The sequence below is a fragment of the Zalophus californianus genome, chromosome 17, assembly GCF_009762305.2.
Source record: "Zalophus californianus isolate mZalCal1 chromosome 17, mZalCal1.pri.v2, whole genome shotgun sequence".
Lineage (NCBI taxonomy): Eukaryota > Metazoa > Chordata > Mammalia > Carnivora > Otariidae > Zalophus > Zalophus californianus.
In genome coordinates, this window is record NC_045611.1 from 43,701,796 (window position 1) to 43,713,297 (window position 11,502).

At 51.9% G+C, this 11,502-nt stretch overlaps 1 protein-coding gene across 3 annotated transcripts; it reads left to right on the top strand.

The window, feature by feature from the left end:
• The first annotated feature begins 2,840 nt into the window (after positions 1-2,840).
• Positions 2,841-10,876, top strand: UPK1A (uroplakin 1A). Of its 3 annotated transcripts, XM_027617925.1 has the most exons (7): positions 2,841-2,921; positions 4,384-4,584; positions 7,295-7,369; positions 7,514-7,621; positions 8,866-9,045; positions 10,335-10,418; positions 10,502-10,876. In XM_027617925.1, exons 1-7 carry the CDS (start codon positions 2,841-2,843, stop codon positions 10,544-10,546), a joined length of 774 nt encoding a protein of 257 aa, XP_027473726.1. In that variant the 3' UTR covers positions 10,547-10,876. The 3 variants fall into 3 exon arrangements, with proteins under 3 accessions (XP_027473726.1, XP_027473725.1, XP_027473724.1); XM_027617924.1 differs by having other exon boundaries at positions 10,335-10,876; XM_027617923.1 differs by lacking the exons at positions 10,335-10,418; positions 10,502-10,876 and having other exon boundaries at positions 8,866-9,292.
• Positions 10,877-11,502: the final 626 nt, after the last annotated feature.

The following is an 11,502-nucleotide window of genomic DNA, read 5'->3' on the forward strand; positions in this document are numbered from 1 at the left end:
CACAGAGAAATGCACTTATGGTGACTGTACAGCTAGACAAATTGTCACAATCTGAGCACCCCATGTAACCAGTGTCCAAACCAAGAAAGAGAAATCCCCTCCCTGTCCCTCTAGTCACAATGCTCCCAAGGGTAACAACTCCCCTGACTTTTATCTCCCTAGATTGGTTTTGCCTGTTTTCAAACTTCATATCTAGAATCATACATTTACAGTCTTTTGAATGTGGCTTTTTTCATTTAATGCTTTTTTTTTTTTTAATTCATCCCTGTACTTGCAAGTACCAATAGTTCATTGCCTTTTATTGCTGAATAGTATCCCCTGTATGTATGTACCATAATGTACTTACCCATTCTACTGGGAAGGAGCATTTGGGTGGTTTCCAGTTTGGGACTAATATGAATACATTCAGAGCATTTAGTAGACAGAAATGGGGGGATTCCCAGGGACAAATGACTGGATCACAGGATAATCGTGGATAGGCAACAGTCCTCTTTAGGAGATCTTGGCATTGTGACTTTTTAAAAAAAAATTTTTTTTTAGAGAGAGAGAGCACACACAGGTAGGTGGGGGGCTCGACCCCACGACCCCAAGATCATGACCTGAGACAAAATCAAGATTCGGACACCTAACTGACTGAGCCACCCAGGCACCCCAGCATTGTGATTTTTTAGAGGAGGTAATTAGCACTTCAACATGTATTGTTTGAAGACTGGCTTATATAATGAGAAGAAGGAATCGTGAAAGTTAATGTTTGATATCACACTAGAACAGGGCACCTGGGTGGCTCAGTTGGCTAATCATCTGCCTTCAGCTCAGGTCATGATCTCAGGGTCCTGGGATCGAGTCCCGCATCGGGCTCCGTGCTCAGCAGGAAGCCTGCTTCTCCCACTCCCTCAGTACTCTCCCTCTCTCTCTCTCTGTCTCTCTCAAATAAGTAAAATTTATTAAAAATTTTTTAAAAGGCTTTAACATCACACTAGAACAAAATGGATCCCTTTTATGACTGGTGACAGTAATGCCCCATTGATGATAACTTTTTGCTTTTACCAGGCATTTTACACTTGATCTTGCCAAAAGGCTGAGACATTTTATATAACTTCCAACTACTAACAGTTACCAACTATTTGAAAATAAAAGTATTTCATGTCGTTAGCATGGCCCTATTATTACCAAGTTATTTTAGCTAAAGCTCATAAAATGTACTTGACAGGTCATGTACGTTATTATTTAAATTTTCTTATTACTCCTTAATATAAATGTAAATCAACAGAGAAAAACTATCTTAAATGTAAAGTGGATTGGCTAAAAAACAAATGACTCATTTTAATTTTAATCGGAACACATCTCATGTGTTTTATTACCAAGCCATTGTCTTAACACTGAAATTTTAAGTTCCATTTGTTTGCCCATTTCACATGCCCCAAGGGAGCTGCAGCTCAGAGAGAAAATACAGTCAGTGCCTTGGTTCTTGAGAAGTTCTGGGGAAGGACGGGGTGCCCCAAGCCATTTTCACCTGAGGAACCAGCCTTGTGACACTAGGGGGCACCATCGGAGGAAAAGTGGGCCCCCGGGAGCGTTGCTGGTGTCGCCTGGCCTCTTGCTGTACACCAAGCCAGAGGACATCCTTTGCACATATCCCTGCGCTCAGTTCCCACTGCTACTGGGGCGAGTCGTCCGATGATACTCATTCTACAGATGGGCAAACGCACATACCAAGTTACGCAGCCCAGAGGAGGCAGAACTGGGATTTCAACCTCGGTCTCTTTGATTCTGCAGCCTGAAGACATTTCCACCTATGGCTCACTGTAGCCCTGCTTTGTCTGTATGCATGGGTGGGGGGGTACTTTTCTCCCACCAAGCCCATTCCATGTGCCCTCTCTCTTTTTCTAGCACACTCTCTTCATCTCCCCCTCATACACTCATCTGGAACTCCCCTCCCCCACCCATCTCAAGCCACTGTCTCCCTTCAGCCTATGGCCCATATAATCAGCCTTCTGAGCTGCCCTCCCTCCTGCCCCTTCATCTCCTCCCCACCTCCTTGTCTCGGTCCAGCTCTGACCTAGCCTGCTGGGGTCCCTGTCTGGACCTCCCCCTGGGCTCCCAGCCTGAGATGTGGAGCCACCAGCACAAGAGGCAGTTCTGGGATTCAGGATTCACATGAGGATCCAACTTGGATCTCTCCCCTGCTCCCAGGAAGGCCCACGTCCAAAGGAGAGAGATCAAGTGGTGCACTCACCCTCCCAACCCCAGCCTCCTCCACCACCACGGCAGCCTGGGAGCTGGAGGCCTGGGGCACATCACCCTGCTCATGCAGCCAGACATTAGCACAATCTTGAATTTCAGGTCTATAAATCACTTGGGTTGGGGGGGGTGGTGCTCATAAAACTCTTCTTCCATGCTGGTCGGCCTGCTTGACCTCTTGTTTCTTCCTCCAGACACCCTTCCCCCTTCCTGGGGACTGGCTCAAGGAGGGGCCTGGGCATATATAGGGAGCCACTGTGGGAAGAGCTGGCCACAGAGGCTTCGGAAAGAGAAGGTGAGGAGGGGGCTCGGGGGGTCTGGATGAGCAGGGGAAATTGGGAAGCTCTGAGGTACAGGGAGCCCAGCGCTGAGCTCTGGCCAGTGACTGCCCTGCCTGAGCCTTGGTTCCTTCTTCTGTAAGATGGCCCACCATCAGCGTTGTGGGAGGATTCGTTCAGTTCCAGTCTGGGCCCAGCAGAGAGCTGGGAGCATCCCCTGGCAGCTGGGGTGTGGAGGGAGGGTGGTGGGCCTGGCTGGGGCTGCCCTCCCATCCGGCCTCTGCCTGGCCTCATTCCTGCTCATGTGTCCCAGGCAGGACCATGGCATCCGCAGCAACAGAGGCAGAGAAGGGGTCTCCAGTTGTGGTGGGCCTGCTGGTGGTGGGCAACATCATTATTCTGGTGAGACCTCCCCCAGTGCTGGGAGCCCAGTGGGTGGGTGGGGAGGGACAGCCCAGGCCTGGGGGTGGAGACTGAGGGCCCAGGACTCCCATAGTGATGAGTACTAACCATAGTATTTCATTAATAGTTAATTTTTTAAAGTGTGATACCTGTACATGGCTCTGGAGCCAGACAGCCTGGGTTCAAACCCCAGCGCTGCCTCGTTCTACTGTGGGACCTGGGGCCAGCAATGTAACCTCTCTGGGCCTCGGTTTTCTCCTCTGTAGGCGGAGAGAAAATAGGAATGCCGGGAGGATGAGTTATTGGATTCATGGGCTCAGACCAGAGTCTGGCACGTGTGGTTGCTGTCTGTATTGGCCTTAGCAGGAATAGTGCCCTGCAGCGGGTAACAGGGATCATCGCACAGGAAGCTGTTACTAGGACTGACACGGGGCGCGCACACACTACGTGCCCTATGACAATTAGCTTGATTGGGGTCAAAGGTATCCACTGAGAAGCCTTCCCCTCTCCCTGTTCCCCATCTCTCATCCCTATAGGTACCTAGATCTTTAGTTTCTCCAAAGTTCTTTAAGCACATACAAATAGGAACGTATATACCTATTTTCTTCCCTTTTTGTCCCAAATGTAGCTCATTCTGCATCCTGTTCTGTGCTTCCCTGTTTCTCCCGCTCCCATAGTCTGGAGGTCACTCCACGTGAGTCCTCAGAGAGCCTCCCCGCCCTTTTCCACCCCTGCAGAGCACTGCCTTGTGCGGCATGGTGGTGCCTTTGACACGGAGGTGCGGAGAATGACCTTGTGGGTTTGTGATTTTCCTGCACGGGTAGGATTGATTTCTGCAAGCAGCATCGCTGGATCAAAGGGTTGATGCATTTGTTTGTTTGTTTGTTTGTTTGTTTTTAAGATTTTTATTTATTTGAGAGAGAGAGAATGAGAGATAGAGAACACGAGAGGGAAGAGGGTCAGAGGGAGAAGCAGACTCCCTGCTGAGCAGGGAGCCTGATGTGGGACTCGATCCCGGGACTCCAGGATCATGACCTGAGCCGAAAGGCAGTCGCTTTACCAACTGAGCCACCCAGGTGCCCAAAGGTTGATGCATTTGTAGTTGCTCTGGCTCTGGCCAGATTCCCCGCTCGGGAATAACAACACTGTTTGAGGGAAGGCAGGGTGACCAAATGAGTGTCTCCTCTGTTCCAGTCATGCGGTCTGGGCTTCTCATGTGGCATCTCATGGTATCCTTGAAGCGTCAGGCAGCTGGGGCGTGGGCGGGGGGCAGGGATCTAGCTGGGCAGCCCTTCCCTTCTGGCCTCTGCCCAGCCCCGTCCCTGCTCATAGAAGGCGATGTCCTTGTCCCTCGGACATGCCCACCTTACGGAGGGCGGTGGAGGCTCAGGAGGGGAACTTGCTCAGGGAGAGTCCCGCGGCCCCAGCTGCTGTACCCTCTCTAACCTGATGCCCTGCCCAGCTGTCAGGCCTGGCCCTGTTTGCCGAGACGGTGTGGGTGACAGCCGACCAGTACCGCGTGTACCCACTGATGGGCGTCTCGGGCAAGGATGACGTCTTCGCTGGCGCCTGGATCGCCATCTTCTGCGGCTTCTCCTTCTTCGTGGTGGCCAGCTTTGGGGTGGGCGCAGCACTGTGCCGCCGCCGGTCCATGATCCTCACGGTGAGGCCCCAGGGGGAGGGCATGGGGCCGGGCGGGCACAGGGATGGTCACCACAGTCACCTCAAGCGCGGCTGGCAGAGCCGCGAGTGTGTGTCCAGCGTGTGCCGCACTCGGGCCTCGTGGCAGTCACTCTATTTCATCTTTCCATAACCCAGTAAGGCAGGCTCAGCTGTTACCCTCAATCTACAGAGAAAACTGGGGCACAGAGAGGAAGGGAAGGGTGCTCTGCCCCGGAGGACGGCTCTTGAGTGGCAGGACTGAGATGCGAACCTCAGCTAGTTGATCCCCAGAGTCTGTGCACATGAGCTCTGTGAAAACAACAACAACAACAATAATAATAGCACAGCTGCCATTTCAGGAGTGCTCATTATATTCTAAATACTTTACATGGATGGGTGCGTTTACTCCTCACAGCCCGCCAGGAGGTACCGTCAGCATGGTGAGCCCATTTGACAGAGTTGAAACTGAGGCTCAGAGAAGTGACATCACTTACCCAGGGTTGCACAGCGAGTGGGTGACGGCTGGATTTAAACCTGAGCAGTTCAGCTTGAGCCTTGCTCTTCATTTCTTTTTCTTTTTCTTCTTTTAAGATTTTATTTATGGGCGCCTGGGTGGCTCAGTTGGTTAAGCAACTGCCTTCAGCTCAGGTCATGATCCTGGAGTCCCGGGATCGAGTCCCACATCGGGCTCCCTGCTCTGCGGGGAGTCTGCTTCTCCCTCTGACCCTCTTCCCTCTCGTGCTCTCTATCTCTCATTCTCTCTCTCTCAAATAAATAATAAAATAAAATCTTTAAAAAAAAAATAAAAAAAAAAAAAGATTTTATTTATTTATGTGACAGAGAGAGACACCGTGAGAGAGGGAACACAAGCAGGGGGAGTGGGAGAGGGAGAAGCAGGCTTCCCGCTGAGCAGGGAGCCTGATGCGGGGCTCGATCCCAGGACCCCGGGACCATGACCCGAGCTGAAGGCAGACGCCTAACGGCTAAGCCACCCAGGCACCCCCTTGCTCTTCATTTCTGCCAGTGATAACCACCACAGCAAGAACCCACACTTCCCAAGGACGACTCATGTGCCTGGCACTAGGCTAAGCAGTTCAGAAAATGAGCTCCCTCAGTGTCCCCAGCAGCTCTCTGGAATTAGTGCTTCTCTACCCATTTACCAGACAGGAAAATTGGGTCTCAAAGAAGCCAACAGCCCAGGTGATAGGGAAGGCAGGGGTTCCGATCCTGGCCACCCGACATAGAGCCAACATTGTGCGTGGTCCACAATTGAGGGCCTCTTAGATTCCCAGGAGCAGCTGCTTATTCAATCAACAAATGTTGATGGAGCAAGAACCATGGGCCAAATCCTGCGCTAGGCACTGGGGCTATCTAGAGAGAAAACAGAAAAGCCCTTGCCCTAAGGGTAGGATGCCCCCAATGCGACAGTGGACAGTGAGGAGGGAAGGGAGATCTGGAGCTGGAGAAGTGGGAGGGGAGGCCTGCAGCCAGAGAAAGGGAAGGCCTGGGGGAGGTGAGGGAGTGCGCCTTGTGTCTGCAGGAAGAGCATTCCTGGGGGAGGGAACAGCAAGAGGGAGCCAGGAGTCCAGTGTGGCCAGAGCCAAGAGGGGGTGGGGATGAGGGAGAGGCAAGGAGGGTGGAGGGAAGGGGGGTACCGTGGGCGGTGGGCACGGAGGATGAGGGCAGGAAAGGGGAGGTGGGCCTGTCAGTCGGGTCTTGCTAGGCTTGATAAGGACTTTGGCTTTACTGGGAGTAAGATGGAGCCTTGGAAAGGGTCTTTTCCTTCTCTTTTGCTTTCTTTCCTGCATGTAATTCTCTGACATAACAGTTTAACCAAAGCCCTAAAAGCTCAGCCAACCAGTTAAGAAAAAAAAAGGTTTGTGTCTGTGTCTGTCTCCCCTATTGGTTTGTCATTAACTAAGACATGGAATTTAAAAACAAAAAATCTATTATGGGAAATTTCAAACATAGAGTGGAGGAAATGGCATGAACTCTGCGTACCCATCACCTGGTTTCAACAATATCGACCACAGCACAGCCCAGCCAACTTGGTCCCCTCGGCTCCACCCTCTGCCTACCCACATTGTTCTTTCTGGGGTATTTTGAAGTGCATTCCAGACACCAAATCATTTACCTGTAAATACTTGAGTGCACGTTTCTCTGAGTGATAAGGACGTTGTTGAGAGCAGTCAGGCGTGTTGTGCCACATCATCTTAACTTTTGGCAGAGGTGTTGGCATATCCCCATTCCACCCCCTGTTGCTTTAAGGGTGAGGGTGAAGGGCGAGGAAAGAGCTTTTTTTTGTTTTGTTTTTATGCGTAACAACCATGCCACCGTTGAGCCCTACAAAATTCACCCAAGTTCCTTCATGTCTATGTTGCAGTACCTAGTCTGTGTTCAAATGTCTCTGGTTGTCTCAAGAGTGTCTTTTTTTTTTTCCTATAGTAGTTATTTATTTTACTACGTCCAGACCAATAGTAATTTCAGGCAATACTTTACATATTTTGTTGATTTCATTTTTTCCCTAACATTTTGTTATAAAAAAATTTCAAACATACAGAAAAGGTGAAAGCCTTGAACAGGGAACACCTGTACACCCACCACATAGATGCCGCCATTTACGTTGTCCTCCACTTCCTTGAGGGGGTGTGGCTCCACAGGCTTTGCCCTGACTGGGGGGTCCCTCTGTCTCTCCCTCCATCTCTCCCCAGTACCTGGTGCTCATGCTCATCGTCTACATCTTTGAGTGCGCCTCCTGCATCACGTCCTACACTCATCGTGACTATGTGAGCTGGGCAAAGGCCAGGGGAGGGGCATGACTTGGGGCAAGAGTGGCAAGGATCTGGGTCTGAGTCTGGGGATGGAGCGGCGGTCGACTCCCCCACCACCACACGGCCCCACTGGACCCTGTTCTTCCTGGACCTCCACAGATGGTGTCCAACCCATCCCTGATTACCAAGCAGATGCTGACCTTCTACAGTGCAGACACAGACCAGGGCCAGGAACTGACTCGCCTCTGGGACCGTGTCATGATTGAGGTAGACAAGGCGGGGGGATGAGGAGATGAGGTGGTGAGGGGGGAGGGAGGGCTGGAGGACCTGGGGCTCTGACCACAGAGGTAGATAGGGGCCTCCCATTATGCCCACTGGTAGATGATACCCACTCCTGTGGTTCTTCTGGGGGGCGAGGCTGGTCATGGTCATTTTCCAGATGAGTAGACAGGCCCAGAAAAGGGAAAAGGGAACATCACTTGCCCAGTGTCACATGGTTGGTAAGCTGGGATCAAAGTCTGACAGCCTGGATCCAGAGCCTCTGTTCTTGACCATTACAGATACCTTCTTAATCATAATAATGAACATTTAATGAACACTAACTTTTGTTTAGTACTGTTGGAAGCACTTTTAAAGCTTATTTAATCCTTACAACCACCCCATAAGGGAGATCAGCTTTTTAGCCATGAAGAAACCAAGGTAAGAGTTTGAGTGGCTTACATAAGGTCACACATCCAGTAGGTCACAGAACCAAAAGGATTCAAACCCAGGCCACCAGCTTCCAGAAGCCACATTCTTTTTTTTTTTTTTTTTTTTAAGATTCACTTATTTATTTGAGTGAAAGAGAGAGAGAGCATGCACATGTGCGGGGGGTGGGGAAGGGCAGAGGGAGAGGGAGAGAGAGTCTCAAGCAGACTCCGTGCCAAGTGCGGAGCCCAACATGGGGCCCGACCCCACGACCCCGAGATCATGACCCATCATGACCCGAGCCAAAACCAAGAGTCAGACGCCCAAGTGACTGCACCACCCCGGTGCCCCAGAAGCCACATTCTTAATTAAACCCAACGTGATATGGCAGAAGAGAATATTGAGGACCCAAGGGGAAGTAAGGTCCCAATTGGTTTCAAGTCATACCACTAGCCAGGATTGGAACTCATACGTGAAGGAGCCAATGTTTTCATCATTCAGGGCCACTAGTTGTACACCCACAGGGGCCAGAAAAAAGCCAGAAATCCTTTTTTTGGTGTCATTTACCTCAGATTTTGTTGACAGCTAATTCAAAAGAATTTTAAAATGAGTCACAAGTGTGGGTTTGACTCAAACCCCCATCAGCCTCTTGGTGCTGGGACAAATATCTTCTGCTCCTTGTTCACACGCACAGACACTGCCCGCCCCCCACTTCGAGGCCCAGGACATGGGGAAGTCGGCCCCTTCCTCCCTCTGGGACCTCAGGCGAGTGGCTGTCCTCTCTGAGCCAGAGCCTGCCTGATCCTCCTCCCACTTCTCTCCAGCAAGAGTGCTGTGGCACATCCGGGCCCATGGACTGGGTGAACTTCACATCAACCTTCCGGGCAGCCACCCCGGAGGTGGTGTTCCCCTGGCCCCCACTGTGCTGTCGGCGGACTGGCAACTTCATCCCCCTCAGTGCAGAAGGCTGCCGCCTGGGCCACACAGACTACCTGTTCACCAAGGTGTGTCCGCTCACTGCCACTCCCCTGTCTGTGCATCGGTCCAGCCCCTCTGCTCCTTCTACCTCAGCCTCCCTCCCACTTTCTTCTCCTCCTCCCTCTCTGGCTTCTTTCTCTCTCTCCCGTCTCTCCGGCTCTCTCGACTCTCTCCCCTGCTCCCTCTGCAAGTCACTGGGAGGCCCAGGGTCTGTCTGATCCTGAGCTGGCACCTGCCACTTTTCTCAGGTCGCCTGGGAAGAAGAGCAACAGGAATCATAGCAATAGCGTGCCCGCCTTAGTAACAACGTTCATTGAGCCTTTATGTCGTTCTTCGTCGTTCTGTGTCGTTCCCGGCGTTCTTCTAAGGGCTTTAAGTCTTTGTCTTATTTAATTCCCACCACGGCCTGTGAGGTGCAATATTATCAATGAGCCCATTTTAAGGATGATGAAACTGAGTTCACTCTCTAGTGAGCGATGGAGCTGGGACTGGATTTCAGGAGCTTTAACCAGTGCAAGGTGAGTGCAGAGGCAGAGAGAGGAACCAGAGGAGGTTAGACTAGGAGGAGAACCAGTTCCAACGGTCCCTCTGGCTGCTTTCGGCTGCCTAGGGGCCCTTCAGCCACATGTCTTAGATCAGGTGTCACAGGGAGGGGACCTGCGCCAAGCATGACGGCTATCAGAGCCAGACGGCCATTTCTGAAGCCCAACTCTGTGCAGAGTGCACGCATGCGTCATTTCATGGACTCCCCACGACCACTTTCAGAGGCCAGTGCTGTCAAGATTGTCACCTCACAGATGGGCAAACTGAGGCTCAGAGAGCCAGAATCGTTCCCAGGCCCTAACAGCTAACAAATGACGGGGATGGCCCCCAACTCAGTCCCGCCTGACTCCAGGACGCGCACCCTCAACCTTTGTTCGTGGCTGCTTCCAAGTCGAGGCAGGGGTCTACCTGAAGGTGACTCTGTTGTGAGGCTCAGGCCCCACTTGGCCTCCTTCCTAAATGGGGACGTATCAAAACTGCACTGCTCCTAAAGGCAGATTTCAAACCCTTGGAACTTGTGGGCAGTGTGGAAAGCCAGCTCTGCACAAAATCGCCCTCAGACTGTCATAGCCACCGCCAGGGTAGTACCTACTTGCCTGGGGCCTGGGTTCAACATCACATCCCTGGCTCCCCAAAAACCATTCTGGGAGGTAGACACTGCCACAATCCCCATTGCATGGCTGAGGGGAAGGCAGGGACTCTCCCTCAGTGCTAGCCCTACTGGGCATTTTCTCAAACCCCTGTCCCCCCCCCCCCCCCCCCCCCCGCCCAGGGCTGCTTCGAGCACATCGGCCATGCCATCGACAGCTACACGTGGGGTATCTCATGGTTTGGGTTTGCCATCCTGATGTGGACGGTGAGAGGCGGGAAGCCTGTGGGCGAGGGGGGGATGTGGGTGTGGGGCTGGAGCGCCCCTCACCTGACTGCCTCCTCATCCAGCTCCCTGTGATGCTGATAGCCATGTATTTCTACACCATGTTGTGAGGAAAAAGGAGGGAAGGCCACGTGCGCACCTCGGCCGCCTCCTCCTTCTCCCGTTCCGGTTTCCTCCGGCTGAGGTCTGGATGCCTGCCTCACGTCTCCCCTTCCCACCTCCCTTAACCTTCCCTCCTTCCTCTCTTTTACCTCTTCCTTCTCTCTTTTACCAACTTTCTGAGCCCTGCTGAGACTTGGGGGTGCCCTGAAGCCCTTGGACATGTGTACAGGGACCCTTAGCCCTTGACCTCATTTCACTCTGCTGATTCCTGGCGCATCTTTCAGTGTCAGCTTAAAGTCCTGTGCTCAAGGGACCCTTCCCAGATCCCACTACCCACATCACCAATGCCTCTGTTGTAGCTCCCCGAGCTCCTCCCTCATGGCAGGTGCTGCCATTTTTGCTAAGTAGTTTGTGATTGTTTATTCTCTGGTTGACGGAGATTGCCATGAGGGGAGGGACAAGCTCTGTCGTGGTCACTTTATTGTCCCCAGCATCACCCAGCAGAGGGAGGAGCATCGATATTCAATAAATACTGGTTGAATGAATTAATTTGTTTTCTTCTGGGGCAAAGGCGAATGAACAAGAATGGAAGTGGCAGAAACCCAACTGGCACTGACTGAAACATAACATGGAACTTCTTGACTCGTGTAACTGAGTCAACATTGCTGGCTTCAGGCACATCTAGATCCAGGAGTTCAATCTAAGTTTCCAGGAAACCTGCTTCATTCTCAGGCAGGATTCCTCTGGCAACGCCAGACTTACATCTTGATAGCTAAGCCACGGAGCAGCAAGAGAGGCCTCTCTCCCAACAGCTTGAGCCAAGGTTGAGGATTCAATCTCACTATCTTAGCGTCTAGGCCCATCCTTTGGTTGGGGAAAGGAGGGTACCTGAATTATTACTGCTGCTAAGGATGGTGTTGGGAAGTGGGGGTGATTCATCAAAGGAAAATTAGAGTGCAGGGCT

Bases quoted from the DNA above. Each gene is read 5' to 3' on its own strand.
- UPK1A (XM_027617923.1), top strand. From the start codon at position 2,841: ATGGCATCCGCAGCAACAGAGGCAGAGAAGGGGTCTCCAGTTGTGGTG. The intron at 2,922-4,383 runs GTGAGACCTCCC...TGCCCTGCCCAG, and splicing joins TGGGCAACATCATTATTCTG to CTGTCAGGCCTGGCCCTGTT. The intron at 7,370-7,513 runs GTGAGCTGGGCA...GGACCTCCACAG, and splicing joins CCTACACTCATCGTGACTAT to ATGGTGTCCAACCCATCCCT.